Raw genomic sequence first — 22687 nt, forward strand, 5'->3', positions numbered from 1 at the left:
AGACCAGAAAATAACTGTTGGGGATGTTGAAATGCCTATAGTTATCCATGCTAATTTTCCCTCTACTGTTACTCACACCTTCTTGTCAACTGTTTGAAATGGGCCATCCTGATCATCACTACAAAAGTTTTTTTTCTCCTGCTGATAATAGCCCACCTTAATTGATTAGCCTTGTTAGAGTTGGTATGGCAACCCCCATTTTTTCATGTTCTCTGCATATATCTATCTATATATATATCTTCCTACTGTATTTTCCACTGCATGCATCTGATGAAGTGGGTTTTAGCCCAAGAAAACTTATGCCCAAATAAATTTGTTAGTCTTTAAGGTGCCATAAGTACTCCTCGTTCTTTTTGCTGATACAGACTAACACGGCTACCACTCTGAAACCTGTCACCATTATACTTAAAGGCACTTTAGAAATACAGTTGTTATACCAATGAAACATGATGGTAACAATCTATGGTGTGCTAGCAGCTTGTTGTTGGGGGGAAAGGGAAATATCTTTTCATAGCAGGCAGCCTCTGCAGAACTTCTGAAGGTCATCCCCTGCAGGTAGTATTTTAGGCCGGATAGGAACCAAGACATGGAGAAGCAGCAGCTTGTCTCCAAAACAAGTATAGATGTACATTTACTTTTGTAAAAAGAAAAGGAGTACTTGTGGCAACTTAGAGACTAACCAATTTATTTGAGCATGACCTTTCGTGAGCTACAGCTCACTTGCTGTAGCTCACGAAAGCTCATGCTCAAATAAATTGGTTAGTCTCTAAGGTGCCACAAGTACTCCTTTTCTTTTTGTGAATACAGACTAACACGGCTGTTACTCTGAAACCATTTACTTTTGTCTAGTTTTCAGTTTTATCGAGTGTGCCCCAATACTAACATGTTATCCCTCAGAATCAGCAGCGAAGCAGTTGGAATTGGGGCAACGCTCAATTTAAAATCTGAAAAATTCTGCCTTTTTATCATTCTGCCTGCAGTTTAAGTCAATGTTGCTTACAATTATTTTAATGCCAAGAACCATTTTACATCAGGTCTGGACTGCATCCTGATTTATAAACAATTAACTGATTCTAGTGGAGATGCTCCCCAAAGGCTTTGAAGCTGCATAGCAGGAAGGAGAGCAGCATTCAAGTATGGATTATAAGAGTCAGTAGAAGATATTCACCCACCTCCTCAGTATCCCTGTTCCTTTCTGAAGGGTATTTATTTGCTTGTTTACATTCTATCCCCTCTGGTGAATAAAAACTTTCCAAGCATGACCCAGCTGCTGTGCCATCTGAGACATGAGCTTCTGACTCACGTGTTAACTCTGAAGCCTAATGGCAGCAACTTCTGATTTACTATGAAACATTTTGCCTTGGACCCCAGAGAAACGAGACAATTCTATCAAGCTAGGTACCCCCCGCACCCTAGGGCCAGCACCTTCGGGGGGGTGAACGTGGGATACACATATCAACGACCTGACCCCATCCCAGCTGCTAAGCGGGGGGACTAAGGAATGAGGGGGTCAGCCCTGCTTTGGGTAAGAAGCGTAGCGGCAGGGCGGAGAACAACGGGTTAAACCCCACTCACGCTAGGGGCGGCGCCCCCTTCCGAGAGCGACCAAAGAGACTCGCAAAGGGGGAAAGACGGAAAGTGACGCCACCCACACAGACACATACGCAATCTCTATGGCGCATGCGCAAGGACTGAGTTTCCCCTCTCCCCCGCACCTACTTGGCTGGTCCCGTCACTCCCATGCCAGCGCATGCGTGTTCACCAGCTGGGAGGCCTGCCCTCCTCACCCCTCCCGTGTCACGTGATTTTGGCTGCGGCTCGGTGATGAGGTCACGTGAGAAGGCTGGTCGGGTCACGTGATCCGGGTGGTGGTTGGAGCTGTTATGGCTGCTGCCGTGGTGGTTGCGCTGCGGCAGCGGTTGGCAGGGCTGGGGCGGAGGCTGGACCGGCTGAGAGGAGCGGGCGGAGATGGTGAGCGGCCGTTACCCCAGCGCCGTCGGCCCTGCCCGCTGGAGGCAGCCGGCGTGAACGCGCTCCTTCTCCCCGTGGAGCGTCCTGGCCTCCTGCCCCATGTACAGCCGAGCCCTGCAGAGACGGCAGCGCCTCCCCATGGGCCAGCCTAACAAGAGCTCTGTCCCGGGTTCCTCATGGAGACTTGTTCCCACCGAGCCTCTGCCTGTCACTGTGGCAAGGGCTCATCTAGGCCAAAGAGAGACTTTTTTTCAACTAAAAGTAGAATTCTAGTGTGTAGCCTCTTCCTAAAGCATCAGACCGTGAACGTAAAAAATAGGGAAGGTCAAACTTGGGCACAAAAGCAGTAGGCTGTCAAGAAAACGCGCCCCTGGCTTGTTTCAGTATTTTACTACTCAGCCGTTTGAGAGAACTAAAACGAAACAAATTTAGAGAGTAGGTTTTCGTGGTTACTGAGCCAGTGTTTCTGCAGATATTGTTATGATGGATACAAACGTGTAATGATAAACTCAGGCAAGCCAGGCTGTTGAAAGACACTGATTGTAAGTTATTGCCAGACATTTTTCTGGCTTTCTAAGGAGGTCTTTTTTTCCCCATCCTCTTATAGATGCTTTTTTAGTGAAGGGTGCTATCTCGCTGGAGAAGCTGAAAGACCTTTGTAAAGAAGATAAAGAAATTGTAAATCCTTCAAATTTTTTGCAGCTTTACACACAGGTATGGTATTTAAATGAGACATGCTTTAAGAAACAGTCACATTTATCATTAAAATTAAAGAAAAGGTGGCATAGAATGAAAAGATTCCTCCATGTTCTTAGATGCCTGTAGTGTATTTTATGGTGGTTGCAAGCATTTTCAGAAAATTCAGGTCACTTTATGCTCTGGATCAGAGACAAGCAGAATTAATGGGAGTTGCACCAGTGTTAGAGGAGGACAACACTGAGTCCTGTCTATTATGTAGATTGAAATTATTGTACGAATTTTAACTTTGTGATTTGTGAACTCTAGAGTGAGTTTTTCTAAATTAAATGTTATAAAATTAACTTTCAAATCATAACATTAACAAGCTCATATTTTACTGTATATAATGTTTAATGAATTTGTTGAATGTTTTGTTTATAGTATGTTTTCCCTTTTTATAGATAGTCTTGGACATCACATATTTTGAGGAGAACCAACTTGTAGATGAAGATTTTCCAGAAGATTCTTCCTCACAGAGAGTTAAAGAACTTATCAGTATTCTTTCAGAACCAGAGGTTCTAGTTAAAGAAAGCAACATGCATCAAGATGTGAGTACTGAATTATGGCAAACAACCTTACTTCAAATAGTTGGGGTTTTTAATAGAGAATGACACTTATTTTTCATTTTGATGGGTAAACGACAGAACGTTTTAAAGAGACCTCAGAATATTTTGATTCTTATCTGTCTATAAGCACTGATTCTTGAATGATGGTCTACAGACCACTTTTAGAAGCAGCTCACTAGACTCTCATGGTGGTGGTTCTTGCTAGTTGTAGTCCAGTCCAGGACTCATTAGAATTTCAAGAGACCTTTTTGACTGCCTAATCTAAAAACAATAAACTCTGTGCCCTTCACAGTTCTCATGTATTTCTTTGATTTCCTAGGGCTAAAACAACAGTTTTGGTTCAGCTTTTGAGTTTTATTTCAGCTACGTGGTATTCTTGGTACAGAGTTGTTAGAATGTCTATCCTGGAGACGAGGAGCTCTACTCTACATGTATTGTCACACTGTAAAAGAGAGAGGATGCTGGATGACAGAAAACACTGACTTGTTTAAAAAGGTAAAGCCCCTTTTCTTCACAAGCAGGCATTTTAAAATTTGTTGTAATTCTAACAAGCTAGTGATTGTGGGAAAACTGTGATCCTTAGACAAGCTGTTTGCTTTGAGTTAGATTGGAGTTTTGACAAAATCACAACAGCCACAAAGTATATTAGATTTTTAATCTATCCACAGTTTTCTCTTCTGTCATTGGACTGGCTCATTTTGGATCACAGTTGGAAACTTGGAGTAAAATTTTCAGAAGCACCTAAGTGACTTGTCTACATCGGAAAATTTTACTAGTTAGGCTGCTATAGCTAAACAGATATAGTTATACTGATATAAACCCCCTTGTGGATATTCTTTTTCAGTTGTCATGAATTCCTTCCAAAGGTTTTTCTTTTCTGTTTGTTTTTTCAATGTAAAAAAGGTGCTCTTAAATGTAATAACTGAATTGATGAAATTTAAACTTTAATTTATAATGGTATAACTTTTCCATGTAGACAGACCCTTAGGATACCAAATCCTATTGATTTTTTGAGATTTAAGCCTATATCTAAATATGTATATTGCACTTGAAAATAGGATTTAAGCTCCTAATTCACATAAGCACTTTTGAAAATTTTACCCTTGGACACTGTCTACTTAAAATAATTTATTGAACTTTTAATCTGTTCAGCAACCATTTGAAAAGTTACCTGAAAATACTTCTCTTGTGTTACCCATTAGTACATTAAATTTAATTTGAGCTAAAATTTTAAATATAATCTCCCTAAAATAGCAATTTTAAAAGTCTTAACTAAAGTCATAAATATAGCAATCTAATATGGTTTATGTTGCATATCTGAACACAGGAAGATGGAAAAAAGTTAATTTCATGGATTTATGACTCTCCATAAATTAAAAAATTACTTTTGCCTTTAAAATTATATTCATCTTATTGTTTTTCCTTCACATAAGTACTTGAGAAACATTTTAATTTAAAATAATTCTGACTAGAATTGATTACATTGCAGTTGATCTAATTTGTTGTATGCTGTTCTAGCACTTTATTTTCTGTGTAATTTATATTCAGTGTCTTAATGATGGAATCCATTACTTACTGAAGATGCTAAGGTTTAGATACCCTCCTCGGCTAAATGATGTCTCATTTCAGGATAAAGACACAGCTAGATTGCTCAGTGAAGGTAAATTGTTCTTCACCTGTTCCCTCTCCTTTATAAGATCCTCTACCACATAATTTTTAAAAAGGCAGGTTGAACTTCATGCAGATTCGAATTCTGTCCCCTTTTAAGAACAATAAATCATAGAAACAGGCAAGAACAAATTGTCCTGTTTTCCTGTTCTGAATTGTGGACATGGGTGCGGAGAGAGAGAGAATAAGACAACTTGCTGAACTGTAAATTCATCTCAGGAAAATGGACAGCTGAATGATCTAGTTATGGGATACAAAGCTTTTGACATCTAGGTCATTGGTTCAAATTCTGGTCCAGATCATCAGTGCCCAGAAGTTATTAGCATCTGAAGACAGTTTGGTGCCAGTATGTTTTGTCCAGTTCTCAGTAGGCAAGTGTCAACATAATTGGCACTAAGTGGTACCTTGCTGGCAGTCTCTACAGTCATGCCTAGGATTAAATGGACATGGTCGATTAACTGTGTTCACAGTGCTAGAGATCGTACTTCCAGAACTGGGTTGAGTCACATTAGGTAGAGTTGAGACATTTTTACTGTCACTGCCTATGCTGTACCTGTTATATATCACTATTGCTATTATTGCTTTTCATCTGAGGATCTTAAAGTACTTTAAAAAGCTGAATTTAGCTTCACCCTCCCCCCCCCCCCAGCACCATCTGTATATAACATTTTAGTCAAATATTTAAAAAAAAAAAAATGGAGTCACTATTCAACAAATTCTTCTGAGGTGGCACTGTACATTTATATAAACGATGAAAATTGAAGCACAGGCTGGTTAAATGAATTTAAAAAATTCAAATAGGAAGTGTTTTGGAGCGAGGATTAAGACAGTCACCGGGGCTTTCAATCTAGCCTTGTCATAAGTATACAATTCACTTTTTATAAAGTAAGAAGAGTTAATAGGACTTTTTTTTTTTTATTATCTTATAGTCATTGTCTCTTCACTTCTTTTAGTAATGTTTTTTTCTTTGTAAAAGACCATGGATATCTACTGTATGGCATTGTCCAAATACTAAAGCTACTAATACTACTGGGGAGCTGCTTTTTAAACACGGTGCAGCTGAGGAAGTGCAGAAAGTTTGTTTACCTATTTAAAAAAACCTCTGCCTCTGTAGTGACATTCTGTATTTTTATAAACCATTGCAGTAAACACTGATATTTGTCAGAAAATTGTATATGGCAAAGTCGGTATTAAAACCCATCTTTTACTGGAAGACAGAGTGCCCAAAGTAATGAGCTAGGACTTAGACTTGGAGTCTTTTTTGCAGCTTTGCCACTGGCCTACTGGGTGACCTTGGGCAAGTTACTTCACTTCTCTGTGCTTTCATGTATTCTTTTGTAAAATGAGGATAATGATACTTACTGCCTTTTGTAAAATTCTTGATCTGTTGAAAAGCATTAAGTTAATGATTATTAGTTTGTTAAACAGAATAAGAGGGGAGAAATAAGTGTCGTGTCACCTGGAGTCTTGAATTCTAAATTGTTTTTGCAGGTATATTTAGTGATACCCATGTACTGGCCATGATGTATATTGGAGAAATGTGTTATTGGGGACTGAAGCACTGTGGAGAAGAAAAGCCTGGACCCCATGAAATGGATTCTGAATCTAATACTGAACTGTATTGCAGCTTACATAGTGCAGTGCTGGATTTCCGAGAAGTAGGAGAAAAGATGTTAATGAAATATGTAGCTGTGTGTGAGGGACTCTTAAAAGGACAAGACTGGAATACGGCAAATGCAAAACTAATCTTGGACTACTTCAAGAAATTCCATAGTTAGCTTAATTAACCAGTTGCTGTTATCCATTCTTTACAAGAAAGTTGCAATATATGATGAACACAAGTAGAAAGATCAACATTAAACTGAGACAAAACACTGTTAAAACCTCAGTAGTGTGACTATTTTTCTTGTGCTATTAGAAATTTTACAGCTACGATTCTGAAAGCTGTGGGGGAGAATTGCTATTTATTTGGTTAAAAACAACTTACAATTTAGTGAGCTTCCAATCAGGCGAACTGCCTGCATTCTCAGTATTAAATTCTGAAGAGGGTAGGTGTGTACACATGTGTGTGACGCACATTCTTTTGGCAGTGAATGGTTGAGGATAACACAGCTGCTCAACAGTCATGAATAACAATGATAGACTTGTTGATGGGGGATTTTGTGATGTGTACAGCTATCACCCACTACCACCACAGAAGCGAACAGTGAAAGTGAGTCTGTTATTATAGCTTTAGGTACTGTGGTTAAAATCGAAATATCCTCCCTCTCCTCGTACAGATCGTAGGTAAAAGCCTTTTCTAGTGCTGGGGAGCCGGTTTGAGGTTGTTTCTAAAGAAGCCCTGCCCTTAGTTACAACCTGTCCTGCTGTAGGGCTGCCTTATCCAGCTGCTCTAATACTTAAGCCCATGTTAACAGCGCAGCAGCCTTTGTTGCTGCTCTCACCGTTGCACCGGGGATACGTGCCGCTGAGCTGCGGCTGGGGTCCCTGTATCGTTCTGCGGGTGCGGGGCTCCCGCCAGGGCTCTGCACCGGCTGGGCTGAGCCCGAGGCTGGCTGCCGCGGGGGGCCCGGGGTTTCCCCCTGCCCTGACCCGCAGGCGCGCGTGAGGCCCCCGGCACCGGGTGGCCCCTGCCGGGGGCGCGGCGCGGAGCAGCCCGGCACCGCAGCGGGAAGGCGGCCGGGGCGCCCCGTGGGTTTCCGGTGACCCGGTAGCGATCCCCTCTCCACGCCCCGCTCCCTGCCGGCTGGCAGCCGCCCCGCGAGCTGGAGGCCGGGATCGCCGGGCCAGGGCCTGGCACCGCCTGCCGAGAGCGAGCAGCGCCCCGGGGGCTCTCGGCCGCAGCCGGTGGGCGAGGCAATGGCAGCGGGCAACGCTGGGGACTGGGGCCGGCTGGAGTCCGCCCTGCGCAGCAGCCTCCGCCTCCTCAGGGACAGGTGGGCCCGGGGGCCGAGGCAGCGCGGTGGGCAGGCGGCGGCCGCAGAGCGGTCGAGCAGCCGCCTCGAGGAGGCCGGCGAAGAGGTTTGCGCCCTGCAGACGCTGCCGGTGAGTGAGTGACCCGGCTCCTGCCACCCCTCCGCCCAGCCCAGCCACCTGCCTCCCTCCGTCTCTAGCCCACCCACCCCGGGCTCGCCTCCTCGTCTCTGTGACCACTCCAGCCATCCGGTTCCCATCCTGTTTGCAGCACTTGGGCGCCCATAAATCAAAGGCATGATCAGATTATTGTGCCCTACCTTCAGAAATTACCACCTGGGGGTTCATGTCTGATACGGGAAGGCTCTTTTTCACCGGGGTTCTCACAACAAAATTTTTGGTGGCCTCCAACTCTTGCTGGTGGCCGCACTCACACTTTTTCCTACAACAAGAAAAGGAGTACTAGTGGCACCATAGAGACTAACAAATTTATTTGAGCATGAGCTTTCGTGAGCTACAGCTAACTGCATCGGTTGCATTCAGTGGAAAATACAGTGAGGAGATTTTATATACACAGAGAACATGAAACAGTGGGTGTTACCATACACACTGTAATGAGAGTGATCAGGTAAGGTGAGCTATTACCAGCAGGAGAGAAAAAAACCCTTTTGTAGTGATAATCAAGGTGGCCCATTTCCAGCAGTTGACAAGAACATGTGAGGAACAGTGGGGGTGGGGGGAAACATGGGGAAAGGGGTGAGGAACAGTAGGGCGGGAAACAAACATGAGTTTATTTCCACCCCTCTCCCCACCCCACCCCCACCCCCGTTCCTCACAGGTTCTTGTCAACTGCTGAAATGGCCCACCTTGATTATCACTACAAAAGGTTTTTTTTCTTTCCTGCTGGTAATAGCTCACCTTACCTGATCACTCTCGTTATAGTGTGTATGGTAACACCCATTGTTTCGTGTTCTCTATGCATATAAAATCTCCCCGCTGTATTTTCCACTGCATGCATTTGATGATAAATTTGTTAGTCTCTACGGTGCCACAAGTACTCTTTTTCTTTTTTTGCAGATACAGACTAACACAGCTGCTACTTTGAAACCTTTCCTACAACACTTAATTAACTTTAGGAAAAACAAATAAATATGTGTATATACATGTCCAAATCACTGTAATTTATTTATGTATGGCTTTTTTGCAGACTCAGTAACAAAAATAATGCTGTTAAAAGTGATATTTGTATGTTTGTTAATATCACTTTTCACAGCAAGTCCTGGCAAATTAAGACCTGGGTGGAGGGTGAGGCAGCGGGGGCCAGGAAGGATGGATGTGGGGCTGGGGGCTGCAGAGGTCAGAGGTGATGGATGGGGGGCCCCCACCACTGTGTGGTCGGGGATGAGGGTTGGCGCTGGGGGTTGGTGCCCACTGCTGTGTGGTCAGGGCCAGGGATCGGGGGGGGTCGGCACCCGGAGCCAGCACCTGCTGCCGCAAGACCGGGGCCTGGGGTCAGCACCAAGGGTCAGCACTTGGGGTCCATGCCCACTGCCATGCGACCGGGGCAAGGGATTGGCATCAGAATCCAGGGCCAGCACCTGCCAGAGCCCGGAGTTGGTGCCCGCTGCCACGTGACCAAGGCTGGGGATCGGCACCCATGGCCAGCACCCCCTAGAGCATAGGGTTGACATCCAGGAGTAGTGTCTGGGGTCAGCAACTAGGGCTGGGGGGTAAGAGCACGTGGCCGGGATTGGCCCCTGGGGCAAGCAGCCACCACCAGGGTTGGCACTTGGGGTCCACACCTGCTACCATGCGGCCAAGGCTAGGGGTCAGCATCCAGAGCCAGCAAACCGCCGGAGCCCAAGGCCAGGGATCTGAACCCAGGGCCAGCACCCAGGGCTGGGGATCTGCATCCAGGACTGACAGCCACTGGAGCTGAGGGTTGGCGCCCAGGGTCAGTGACCATGGCTGGGGGTCAGAGTGTGCTGCCAGGGATCAGCGCCTTCTGCCACCGGGGTTGGGGATTGGCACCATGTGGCGAGAGCTGGGTATCGGAGTCTGCGGCTGCGCAGCCAGGGGTTGGAGCCTGAAGACCCATGGCTGAAGGCCAAGGCTGCATTGCCAGAGCTGGGGGTCAGTGCCTGAAACCCTGCGGCTAGAGCCGGATGTTGGCACCTGAAGCCTCATGGCTGCAGCAGGTGATCTGCAGTCAAGCTCCCTAAGTCCCCACCCCTGGGCTAAAGCGTGAGCCCCACTAAGCCACTCTTCCCCCCAGGTAGAGAACTCATCTTGCTCCTTCAGGATTGTTCTCCTCCTGTCTCCAGAGATGGTGCATGGCGGCGCATCCAAGAGCAACAGGGAGGAAAGGGGAAGGCCTACGCTTTGCCCTCCCTCCCCACCAGTCACCACCCAGGAGGCTGTCGTGGCCACAGGGAAACCCCCTGGTGGCCGCATTCAGCCACGGTGGCCACATTTGAGAAACGCTGATTCTAGCAGATAAAGGCATAACAAGATTCAGTGGCTGGAAGCTGAAATTATCAAAATTCAACCTGGAGATAAAGTGTACATTTTTTAACAATGAGGATAATCAATCATTTGGAGTCTAAATCCAGATTGGACATCTTTCTAAAAACTATGCTCTTATTCAGCCACAAATTGTTGGTCTAGATACAGGGATTGCAGATAATCTATGGCCTGTGTTATGCAGGAAGTCAATCATGGTCCCTTTTTGACTTTATAATGTAGTGACCTGTTTCATGTTTATACTTTTGCATGTGAAGTAATATTATTTTTGCTTTTATTTTTCCCTCCTAATCTCTTCTATTTGCATTAGTGAGGTCCTCGGTCATTAAAACTGCTCTTCTTTAATGTTTTCAGATTGATGTGCAGTTATACATTATGTCATTTCTCTCACCCCAAGACCTGTGCCATTTGGGAAGCACAAATCAGTACTGGAGTTTAGCTGTGCGGGATCCATTGTTATGGCGATATTTTCTCTTGCGGGATCTCCCTTCTTGGTCTTCTGTTGACTGGAAATCACTTCCAGATGTGGAAATCTTTAATAAATCCTTTTCTGAGCTAAATAATAATGCATTGTATGACTATATGACAATGTAAGTATTTTACGTTTCTCCAATGTGTATAAAGCAGTATAACTCATCCCAAATCCAGATTTTAAAACCACAACTCTGCTAGTCTAATTACAGGAAAATATTACTTGACTCTTGAAGTGGTTTTGCAGATAAAATGCATTTCTGGTGCCTTGAAAGGAAGTTTCTAATTATGTAACAATTCTGTCAGTTCTTTCTGTTTGCAGTATTCATACATACCTATTTAATTCCAAAGGATTTCAAAGCATTTTGCAAGTGATACACATATAACGCCACAGAAATGCAGCCACCTCAGAATAGGAGTTAGAGAGCCAGCCACAGCATGCTATACAAAAACTGTGGTGGTAATATTTTTGCCCAGAAGACAAGCAAACTCCTACTCTTACCAAAAGTACTATGTAGAGCAAATGGGATTTTAGTTTTTAAGGTCTTATCTGACAGACTCAGGTATAGAAAATTGCATGAAAAATCTATCTCTACAGTCGATCAACTACATTAAAAGAATATTAATGTTGCAAAGTCAAGCACTCATCGAATAAATCAGAGGTCCTTTGGAAAAAAATAGTATTTCATGTAATAAGCATAATAATGTCCAGGCAACCTTAATTTTGGCATTTCCTAACTTTTGCATCTTGACTTTGGAACCTTAATGTTCTTTTAATATAGCTTTTTTTTGATACAACTTCCTAATTTTAAAAAAATGGGGAAAAAATCTGTTACATGGAACAATATTGGCAATAATTGGTGTTCTCGAATATGTGGATCAGCCACTAGAGAGGAATGAGACACATGCTTTGCCAGTGCTGTGCTTTCACAATTATTTGCTGACAACAGAGGAACGTAGATGTTCAGGATCCCCAGGTTCAATTCTAAGTTCTGTGTTCAAGAGGGCACAGACCCTTATATCCCTGTGCTCCTAGCCTGTTCTTGTTCCCCTTTCTTTTATCCACCTCCTGGCTCCTGCCTCTCTCCCACTCTACTCTTGTTCAACTCCCTGATTCTGCCCTCTTCCCCCCGCACATCTATGTACATTCCTCTATCCCCCGCCTCTGCAGCTGTCCACCCACCTACTCTTCTGGTGCTCCCCATCCTCTGGCTCTTGTATCCCCCTGCTCTCCTGAGTACCAATCCAGTGCCTTAACCACAAAAACATTTCTCACTGGACCGATACTTCTCATTTGTTTACATAGGCTACATAACAACCATCAGTTAACAACTCTGTCACTACTGACCTCATTGATATGAATCAGCAACCTACAAGTCACAAGTAAAATATATTTGGGACCTAATTTGGTTGACAGTAATTAATATTGCCTCTGTATTTTGTGTTTAATTTCTAATTATATCTGTTTTACCCAGATACAAAAAGAGCTGTCCTCCGAGTAGACATTTGAAATCAAGCCGTCACACATATGGAGCTGTGACTTCCTTTTTACAATCACTGGTCACGCAAGCAGAACCTCGCTTTGCCCTTTTTGGACCAGGTTTAGAAGAATTGGATGAATCTTTGGTGCGAAGAATGATGACTTGCCCAGACATTTTGCCTGTAGCTGGTTTACCTCAAAGACAAATCCATGGTAATAGTCAGTTGTTTCTTTAAAAACATGTTCTACAAGAGAAAAGGTGCTTTTTATACCTCCCTTTAAAACGAATATTAGTTTTATAGACTTTGTTATACAGGAGATCAGACTAGATGATTGCAAAGACCCCTTTTGGCCTTAGGTTCTATGAATCTATACTAAAACTGGATTTTTTTTCTCTCTGTGGCTGATTAGAGCAATAAAATGCCATTGTGGAACAATAAGCATTCGGGGTGAAATCTTGGTACCTTGAAGTCCGTGGGAAAACTCACATTGAAATCAATTCAGGCGGGGGTGGAGGAGGTGGGAGAGGAGGTGTGTGTCAAGATTTTACCCTGGGGTTTTGGTCCAGAACTTAAAGTCAAACATGCTGTTGATCATGGATAAGTCTTGAGCCCAGTTTTCTCTGGCTGACATTAATACTATGTCCTTTTTTTTTTAAATTACTTTTGCTTGATTGCCTTCACGTTATACAAAAAAAGGAAAAGTGGATGACGGACCCCATTTCCTGCTATAATATCCTACTTAAATCTAAGTTATATATGAGATTGGTAATAAAATGCCTTTATTAAAAAGAACAGTGACCTAGGAAAATATAGGAAGTAGTTAAATGATTAATCAACAGGATTTTACATAAAATATAGTTCTAAACATCTGCAGTTTCCCCTCACTCTAAACCAGAGTAAAAAAACTCAAAAATTATTTGGTTGGGAGCCACTGATATTTATTTATTCATAACTGATTTGGAATAATGAAGTTGTACTCACAAGTAGCATATGCAAATATGCATTTTGAGTGCTGTTTTCCTGCTGTTATATGTCACACTTGTTGCATCTTCTTTTAAATTAGGTGTAAGACATTTTGGATAGAACTTAATGTGTAATTTAAGAACAGGAAGCGCAGTAGAACTTGATCCTGATTGGGGTGTCTAGGTGCTTCTGCAGTACAAATTTTAAATAACTTACTTATGTACTTGAAATAATTGCAAGTGCCATCCAATCTTTTATAGCAATACTTAATTAAATTACCAGCATCTCAGTGTGATCAATTTAGTGTGTGTCTAAAGTCACATTCTGATGTAATGAATATATTTTCTTGTAATATAGAGACACACTTGATTAAATGTATCCAATTTATGATCCCTATGGATTTTTCAGCCTTTGGCGTTAGCTGTCTTCAGCAACTGAATATTTTTTATATCCTAAATTCATTTTGTTCCTCTTGTAGGGATTGGATCAGGAGTCAGTTTTCAATTTAATAACCATCAAAATTTCAATATTCTGACATTGTATTCAACTACCAGGTAAGGCTTGTTCTCTGCAAAAATAAAGCTGAATGTTCTCAGTTATTTCGGCTTTTTCTCCTGGTCTCAACCACGGATGTAATTTGGATATCACAGCATTTGATTATTTCTGTAAATCAGGTGAATGGACATCTCCTGTAAATTACATCAATTGCCACTGCCACTCACAAATTGTGTGGCAGAAGGTAGGCCTAGTTTTTTAAATCTGGCCCAAAGAATCTTTGATCAGCATGAGTATGTGTGTGTGTAATGAGCAGTGCCTTTCCTTTTTGTGTCTCTAATTTTATTTTTGAAATTTATAAGCATGAACCTACCCATTGGTGCATGTTAGTATGGATCTTGCAAAACTGGTTAACTATGCATGCAAATTATAAAAAGCTGTTTCAGGGATGAAACTGTTCTGTATGTTTTGGCCATTCCCCTCTCCCCTCTTTGTGGAGTCTCTCCCTTTTCCTATTCTGCTTCCAAATTAGTCTGGATAATTTTGTTAAATGTTTGGGGTGTTTTCATATTTTTCAGCGTGGAAAGGAAGAGAGCAAGAACAGAGCAAACTGTTACAGTCAATAAGATGTTTTACCAAGAAAACAGCATAGGAGGGAATCAACAGGCAGTACACTACAGTGTAATTGCTCAGGTTAAAAAGGTGTGCGAAGTAGTTGATGGATTCATCTATGTTGCTAATGCGGAAGCTCATAAAAGTAAGGAATGTTTATTTTAACTATGTTGACTCATATTTTGTGGATGGTTGAGATGCTACTAGTACATGAGAATACATTTATACTTTGAAGGCCACATTCTGATTTTATTATTCACCTTCAGAAGTACAGAGAAAGATACTAATCAATATGAGTAAGAATTATGAGTCCAAATGAAGTTAGTGTGGTTTCAGGACAGTTCTTACTAATAATTGACTACTGAATCTGCTATATAACTTGAGGAATTTAATTTTACAAGGACACTAATAAGCAGGCTATATGCAGTTTTGCTACAATATAAAAGCAAGGTGTGGTCAGTTATTCCTTTTGTGTAAATAATTGTTTGATATGGATTCTTAATAATCTGAGCTAAAGATCAGAGCAAATGAGATGGGGATTTAAAAAATGTCAATTGGAAAGATTTAGTTTTGTTAATGGCTTTCTTGTTTAAGGAGACTAAGTAAAGTCCTCTTATTCATGTCTGAATACTAGTGACATCATAGCAGAATTTTTTGGAAGCCTTTGTGATCCATCACTAACTTTGCGCGCACAGGAGCTGACTTCCCCATGATCTGCCACACACCATCTGTCCTTCTGCTCACTGGTCATCGTCTACTACAGTGGCCCATCACCATTCCTTCCATGATAACTTTCTCAAGGATATTTCCATCTTTATGCCAAATGTGACCAAAGTATATAAGTTTGCACCTGTTGATTTCCAAGAGCAGAGTCCACTTCTCTCCAATAATATTTCTAACATAAGCATGCATTGTCTTCTCTGTCCAGGAGATATGCAAGAGTCTTTTCCAGCACCACATCTCTTCTTTTTTCTTCTTGTCAACTGTATTAGTTTTCCAGGATTCACATCTATAAGTTGCTATGGAAAAAATTAAGCTTTTGAGCAATCTAACCGTAATACATTTTGAGATACCATGGTTTTTCCACAGTTTGGTTGAGCAAGCCATCCCTAGTTGTCTTCAGATTTCTTTGGAGCAGCCTCCTTGGTTGAATATGTGTGATCCCAGATAATTAAATTCATCTATTGGCTCTACAGCTTCACTGCTGATCACAATGTTTGCTTGCATCCTGTTGTAATTAATCATGTCAATGTACGTGAATTTCATTTTTGCCACATTCAGGAATAGTCCATATTCCTCACTAACTGTTTTTTCAGACTCCAACATTTACTGCATTGCATCGATTGGTTTCACCAAAGAGCATCATATCATCAGCATATCTGAGGTTGGTTAAGAAGTGTTCATCAATGGAAGTCCCAGTTCCTTCCACCTTATCAAAATCTTCCAGGGCTTGTCTCATGATAAATTCTGCATATATGTTGAAAAGACCTGGGGACAGAATACACTCATGTCTCGTACTCTTCCCAATGGAAAACCACTCACTGTTGCCCGCTGCTTTTCACATGATAGTTTTCATTTTATTCCAGAGTTCATTCGGGTTGTTTCTTCTCTTTAAGGAGACTGTCCATTATCAAATGGTTGGTAACGTTTCTACAGTTTCTCCTAATGTATGCACTGAAATATCTCATTAGTTTATCATATGTCTGGCACTGCACTGAAACAGAGTTCTGCTATCATCTAAAGTTCTTTCCTTGCTTATTTTCATGTCATGATGGTATAACTCTCCTTCTTTGACCTAGTCTTAAACAGTTGTGTGTTTTTTGATTTACCAGTCCATTAACGGGAAGTTGAATCAAACAGGTTACCTGTTGATTTTTAAAATTTGTTTCAGTTGGGAGTATTTAAACTAGAGCATGTATTTACATTTAGGATTGTTTCTAGCATCTCATTTTATTTACAGAAGATGTAAAACTATAATGAAGAAACATGTCCTGAATATCTTTTAATACTGAAGGTGTGTTTACTTTTTGTTTCTTCAGCCATGCTAGATTGTCTTCAAATCATTGCCTTTGAAAAGGAGGAAAAAGTCAAATCAGGAAGGGAGAGGCGGAAGGAAGAGGAAGGTGGGGCAACTCACTGCCCCAACTGCCTCTGTGAAAGTTAGGAAAGTGGCCTATTGTGACTTTGGTTATTATCGCTTGGAAGGTACTCCAATAACTACAATGATGTGTATCCTCCTAAGAACCAAGATAGAAGAAAATGTGATAAAGATGAGTTTGATTATATATAGCGGGGTTTGTATATAGTCTAATACTCATATTTCAAACTGTTTTCCAGAACACGACCGTCAAGATGAATTTGCTCATATTTTGGCAATGATAGATCCAACTCTTGGGCCTCCAAACAGGCCTGTACTGATTTTGTCCTGCACCTCTGAAGTTGGCATTAAAAGAATCCCTTGTGTTTACATGGCACATCAACTGCAATTAAATCTGCTAAGCCAACCATGGATGGTATCTTCACTTCTTAAAATATTTGTTTTCTTTTTACTCATCCTCTTTATATTGTCTCGTGAGTGAGCAGTAATGTTTGAAGTGGACTTTAATATAAATGTTAGTGACACACTGTAGCTAAAGGAGAACTGCTAGGCAGAAAAGCTTAAATACAGATTTTAGGTAAAATATTTTCCTTTGCCTTCATAAGGATAATGTTGGAAAGTTTTGTGTATTTTTAAAACATACCACTGTTAATTAGAAGACTACATAATTTGAATTAAAATATAATAGAAATTATAGAATTCATAATCTATGTGAAATTCTAAAGTTTGAAACTTTGTTCCCCCCAAGAGTTATAAAAAGGAATTTCAAATAACCTGTGATTCCAACTGATACTGTGAAGGAAATAAGATGTCAGATAAACCAACTGATAAACAGCAGAGGGGAGGTTTAAGAGAGAACTCTATAGGAAATCAATAATGTACAGCTTTTCTAATTGCTCTCTTTATTCATCCTCTGAACAGTACTGTTTCCTTTCCCCTAATTTACTCTAAGAAACATGTTCTGTTTAAGGGACCTGGAAGCCAGTGACAAAACAGGCAGATTTGACAATATTTTTAAGAACAAATATGGAATGTTAATCTAGTATCTGTACACTCAATATGTATATCCATATACCACATTAACATCTGCCATTATTGGTTTTACAGGTGCAAGATTCTGTAGCTGCTACTTTAAGTGGACTGTTAAATGGAATTGAGTGGATCCTGGGAGAGGTTGAATGTAAAAATGCACAATGATCAAACTTGCTTAGTCATACTGTATGGACTTTGTCATTTGCAAAGAGTATGAAGTGAACATTTTGCCCTGATGTTGTACTGACTGATAAGAGATTTAAAAGGCAGCCCTCCGTGATTACAAATATTTTAATAATCAACATTCTTCCAAATGTAGACTTGAATTATAAATGAAAGCAAGTTTGACTGGATACCAACATTTGACAAAGAAATGGGTTTGATTTTTTTTTAATTTGCGGTTTTTATAATGCTTTTCATTCTCAGCATATTCTATAACATAAAACATTCTGCAAACCTTGACCCCCAATTAGTTTAATGCCAGAATAACCCTATCACCTAGGTGTACGTCATACCAGACTTGGATTAGGATGGTTTGGCGAAGATGGAGTTCTGTCTTGTTCTCTCTTGGGACTGAGAGAGGCCAGACAGAAATCCATTTTCTCCAACCCATCCTAAATATGTCAGAGGTAGAGGGCCACATGTGTTTTCGTGGAACTAAGGGCTCTGGGAGAAAAGAGAAACTTGAGCCTGCAGCCCTGTGTGAGTAGCTCCGACAGCTGGCTGCAAGAGGGGCTACTATGGGATCAGAGTAGGAAGATAGGCAGTTTTCATGGAGCCAGTCGTCTCTGCTTTACCTCCACCTCCATCCATGGCACTTGGATACTACAGTGGTGAGGATCATACAAGTACCTGTATAGAACAGTGTTATAATTCTGTATTCATAGGCGTAACAGCCCTCTACCTCTGACATATTTTGGGTGAACGTTCTATCAATAGTATAAAATTAAGCTAGTGTCTCTTAGTTTTACTATTAAGATCTCTGTGAGAAATGAGGACACTTAACATTTGGGAGGCCTGGGTCCTCAAGCAGAACTGTCCAGAGTGAGGCCTATGAAGAGAAAATACAAACACGTTTAGATGCCAGAGCATGCACAGCAAGTGTTCCAGAATAACTTCATCATTCCTTCTATCAAAATACAGAGTACTTTCCAAGTGGCCCTTACTCCCGTTATCACTGAATGGAAGGTTGAATTGGTCTCACTCCTGCAAAATATCTATTTCAAAACATTCCATTTGCAAAGTTCCTTTTTTTAAAAACTTTGCAGTGATTGATATTTAGGCCGGGGGTAGAAATAAAGGAAATTCAAAAACATTTCCTGTTTCTATAGCCTCAGGTAGCCAAGGCGTCCTAACTGTTGTTGTATCAGCGCTCATAAGGGACAATTTAGAGTTCTAAGATTAACCCTGGGAGCACCAATATGCCTATTCTAGCTTTTGTTTTTTAATAGTGTGTATGTGTGTATAGTTCTCTTGTAAGATACTCTATAGAACAGAAGAGATAAAACACATATATAATGCAATCAATATTTTGGATACATATACATAAATACTGTAAATACATATGGATCTCAATACTTTGTAATATGGCTTCACGTGAACTGCTGGTTGTAAAATAATAATAATAATAATTAAAAAATGCTACTATAGTCTAATAGCCACTCTGCTCTGTAGAGAGAGAATGCAACTGTCTCTGGTGCCATTGCAGCTCCTACCATTTCATACATTGGGAAGGAGGATTCATTTATGCAATGATCGCTATTGTAATAGCACTCTCTTTTCTCCCTTCAAAAATGTGTAATAAATTGTTTTTTAAAGATGGCAGATCTTTCTTATTTGTGTGGGCACCATAAACATCTGTGCTGTCCAGTAACAGTTAACAAAAAATACCTCTTCCATGGTGTAATTGGTGCAGAAATATGGGCATAGACCAAAACAATGATGTTATTTTCAAGAGTGTGAGAAGGTAACAAGTTTCAGTTAGAAAAAGGAGAAAATAGATACAGGGAAATTTTTTTTCTTTTACTTTTTTCAGAAGGTAACATGAACAATGGGGAGAGTTAAAGAGAATTTGAAAAAAAAATTCTTCATATTGTCTTGTATAACATTTTTATTTAAGGGATGTGTAATAGTAACAGCTGCTTTGCATAATCAACTCAGTTACCATACTCAAGTGTTTAATACATAGAAATTGTTAGTGATATACTTGGGCTCCAATGATTGTTGGTGTTTGCAAACATCTCAAACTAAATGGCAATGTTTCGAAAACCAGACTTTCCTTCTGGTGAGAAGGAATAGAAGAACATTTATTTCAAGGCACAATAATTCTGTTTTAATTAATTAGGCCACATGTTAGCAAATTCTGCATTAAACCAAAATAACTGTGATTTTTCTTACTATATCTCTTTTCTAACATTTCCCTGTTGGCTCTGATCTTGGTTTCTACATGTTACTTTCAAAGGTGTGATTTAATATGAATATTTGTTAATGATTTTTTTAAAGAAAAGAAAGTAGTGAAGGTACTATGGGGAATACCCTTTTTTGTGAGCTTAGAGAACACAGAGCAGCTGCAATATGCACAATGTATCAAAACAATGGTAAACCACATTAGAAAAAAGCGTGGAGGAAGATTAGATAGTCTCAAGTTGCAATGGGGGAGGTTTAGGTTGGATTTTAGAAAACACTATTTCACAAGGAGGGTGGTGAAGCACTGGAATGGGTTCCCTAGGGAGGTGGCGGAATCGCCTTCTTTTGAGGTTTTTAAGGTGAGGCTTGACCAAGCCCTAGCTGGGATGATTTAGTTGGGGATTGGTCCTGCTTTGAGCAGGGGGTTGGACTAGATGACCTCCTGAGGTCCCGTCCAACCCTAATCTTCTATGATTCTATGATTAGAGCTAGAAGTCACCTCGCCTAGTACTTCTTACTTTTGTTTCAAATACTATTGGTTCCCAAAGTTTTAGAGTGAGCAATGTACCCCCTTCATAGCTTCACATGTGCTCATTTAATTATGAGTGCTTTAGTAAGTGCAAGGCATATATTGTGGGATTGGTCATAAATGCAGTTGCTCCACTGAGTTCTGCGGTTTTAAAGCCATCTTTTGATGTATGTACTACACAAGCAGGGGCCTGCTTAAATCCCACATCTGGAAAATGGAAGCACTCTGCTGTTAAATTACCAGCTATTGCATGGAAATGGGATTTCGATACATTTATTGGATTACATTTTATAGTTTATCTAAGGCAGGACAGAGCTCCAAGAGTGAAATCCTGGCCCTATTGAACTGGATTGCAAAACTCTCATTGAGCACAAATGGGGTGAGGATTCCACCCCAGCTGTTCTAAAGGTAGAGCTGTCACTGATAAATACATGAATGTTCATTAGTACTTGTGGGACAGTGTCTGGGGCCAGAGGTTCTGAGGCTTCACCCTTTACCCAAAATCTACCCAAAGTATTTTCCACTGTTCTAGCCCCTAAAATGCTGTGAAATATAATATGCAGTGTTGTTGTAGCCATGTTGGTCCCAGGATGTTAGAGAGAAAAGGTGGGTAACAGCTTCTGTTGGTGAGAGAGACAAGCTTTCGAACTTGCACAGAGCTCTCTTCAGGACCTGTGTAAGCTCAAAAGCTTGTCTCTCTCACCAACGGAAGTTGGTCCAATAAAAGATATTACCTCACCCACCCTGTGAAATATAATGCAAGTTTATTGTGCCATACATGGCCAAAGTCAGCATTTATATTCAGTATCCACAAGTTCACATTAAAAAAATAATTCAAACATTCTTTTTCACATTCTCATGAATTGCATCTTCTGCATAACTATTGAATATGTGCTAAATATTCAATAAACCTAATTGCTGTGGCTATCTCCACAACCAGAATGGCCACAGACTTCTTTTTTAATGAAAGCTTGATTCTGTAGACAAAGTTTGTATCCCTCATCTCACCACTCTCCAAAAGATGTTTTGGGGATTCACTTCCAAGTCTCTATCCCAGCACTGAGAATTCCTCCAGTAGAACAAGCAACGAATAATCTCAAGAGTGTAGGGGGTGCTGTGGTGTTTTGAGCTGGAAAACCAGTTCCTGACATTTAAGTACAACCATGTTGCTTTGTTACGCTACATAAAGTGGTTTCTCCTCAAATGACAGTTTCTGGTTTAGGAAGCAGACCAAAGGGTCTTGCTTCCAAATTTGCCGATTGTTGACACCTTTCAGCGTGAGTGCAGTTCTGCCAGTGTTCGTAATAACGAGTGCTGTAGACAGAGAAGAGGTGATTTTTATCACGGTCATCTAAGCCCATGGATTTAGTCAGCATGGTGGTAAAAAAATCTGGTCCCTAGCCACGCTAGCCCGTCCAGTGTCACTATCTTTGGTGGAACATTTTCCCAATATAGATGTGCCCAACTATCATTTTCTTCGTAAAGCACATGGATCAGTCGGTGGCTGTTTATAACTGCCTGGTTTTCTTAAGTATTTAAGGGCGGGTCAGCAGCCTAATGGCATCAGGTTCTACAAACAGTGGGAAAGTTTTAGAGGGTTTTTTTGGGGGAGGGGGTGGGGGGGAATGTGAAGGGTTGGAATTAAGACGAGTCAATTTAAATGAACATTTTTGACGTACTCCTTTTGATTTTCCTATTTTTACAAAGAATTAGAAAACTTGCAAAGAAGTATAAGTTTTTCTGTCTGGAAAAAAAAATGTGTGTGTTTCTGGAAGACAAGGGGGAATTCAAGGTAAGAGCCTATTTTTTCTTCTTTTTATAGGGTTTCATCAGTGGTGAACACAGGAATACTGAACTGCACATGGGACTCCTAAATGACATCTAAGTGTAACTTTTCTCCTTCCCCATGAATAGTCTGACTGAGGATTAAAAAACCCCTCTGTATAGATGACTGATAATCAGACACACTTAACAGTTGAAGGCATAAATGTGGCATGGGTCGGGAATGAGTCAGAGTCATTCATATGATAGCTCTTTATCCTTGGTGAGGTGAGCTGACCTCCGTCCAATTCCTGCTGGAGATGTGTGCATGTTACAAAATCCACCACCGCAATTGGCCCCCTTCTTGGTAGTCTCAGCAGGAGTGTGAAGGAATCAAGTGCTATGGAAAATGAACTACCCCATGATCCCTCCAGCTGGACTCCAGCATCAGCAATGAGG

At 41.1% G+C, this 22687-nt stretch overlaps 2 protein-coding genes across 2 annotated transcripts; both read left to right on the forward strand.

Moving 5' to 3' along the window:
* The first annotated feature begins 1819 nt into the window (after positions 1 to 1819).
* Positions 1820 to 6808, forward strand: RIMOC1 (RAB7A interacting MON1-CCZ1 complex subunit 1). Its single transcript, XM_074953921.1, has 6 exons — positions 1820 to 1971; positions 2579 to 2685; positions 3111 to 3257; positions 3639 to 3770; positions 4824 to 4935; positions 6435 to 6808. The coding sequence occupies exons 1-6, from the start codon at positions 1884 to 1886 to the stop codon at positions 6719 to 6721; spliced, it is 873 nt and encodes a 290-aa protein (XP_074810022.1). The 5' UTR covers positions 1820 to 1883; the 3' UTR covers positions 6722 to 6808.
* Positions 6809 to 7746: 938 nt separating this feature from the next.
* FBXO4 (F-box protein 4) lies at positions 7747 to 19398 on the forward strand. Its single transcript, XM_074953923.1, has 7 exons — positions 7747 to 7988; positions 10734 to 10969; positions 12326 to 12543; positions 13774 to 13849; positions 14369 to 14547; positions 16740 to 16915; positions 17608 to 19398. Exons 1-7 carry the CDS (start codon positions 7803 to 7805, stop codon positions 17695 to 17697), a joined length of 1161 nt encoding a protein of 386 aa, XP_074810024.1. The 5' UTR covers positions 7747 to 7802; the 3' UTR covers positions 17698 to 19398.
* Positions 19399 to 22687: the final 3289 nt, after the last annotated feature.

This window comes from Natator depressus, chromosome 5 (assembly GCF_965152275.1).
Source record: "Natator depressus isolate rNatDep1 chromosome 5, rNatDep2.hap1, whole genome shotgun sequence".
NCBI lineage: Eukaryota > Metazoa > Chordata > Testudines > Cheloniidae > Natator > Natator depressus.

Bases quoted from the DNA above. Each gene is read 5' to 3' on its own strand.
- FBXO4 (XM_074953923.1), top strand. From the start codon at position 7,803: ATGGCAGCGGGCAACGCTGGGGACTGGGGCCGGCTGGAGTCCGCCCTG. The intron at 7,989-10,733 runs GTGAGTGAGTGA...TAATGTTTTCAG, and splicing joins GCGCCCTGCAGACGCTGCCG to ATTGATGTGCAGTTATACAT. The intron at 13,850-14,368 runs GTAAGGCTTGTT...CATATTTTTCAG, and splicing joins ACATTGTATTCAACTACCAG to CGTGGAAAGGAAGAGAGCAA.
- RIMOC1 (XM_074953921.1), top strand. From the start codon at position 1,884: ATGGCTGCTGCCGTGGTGGTTGCGCTGCGGCAGCGGTTGGCAGGGCTG. The intron at 1,972-2,578 runs GTGAGCGGCCGT...ATCCTCTTATAG, and splicing joins GAGAGGAGCGGGCGGAGATG to ATGCTTTTTTAGTGAAGGGT. The intron at 3,771-4,823 runs GTAAAGCCCCTT...ATTTATATTCAG, and splicing joins ACACTGACTTGTTTAAAAAG to TGTCTTAATGATGGAATCCA.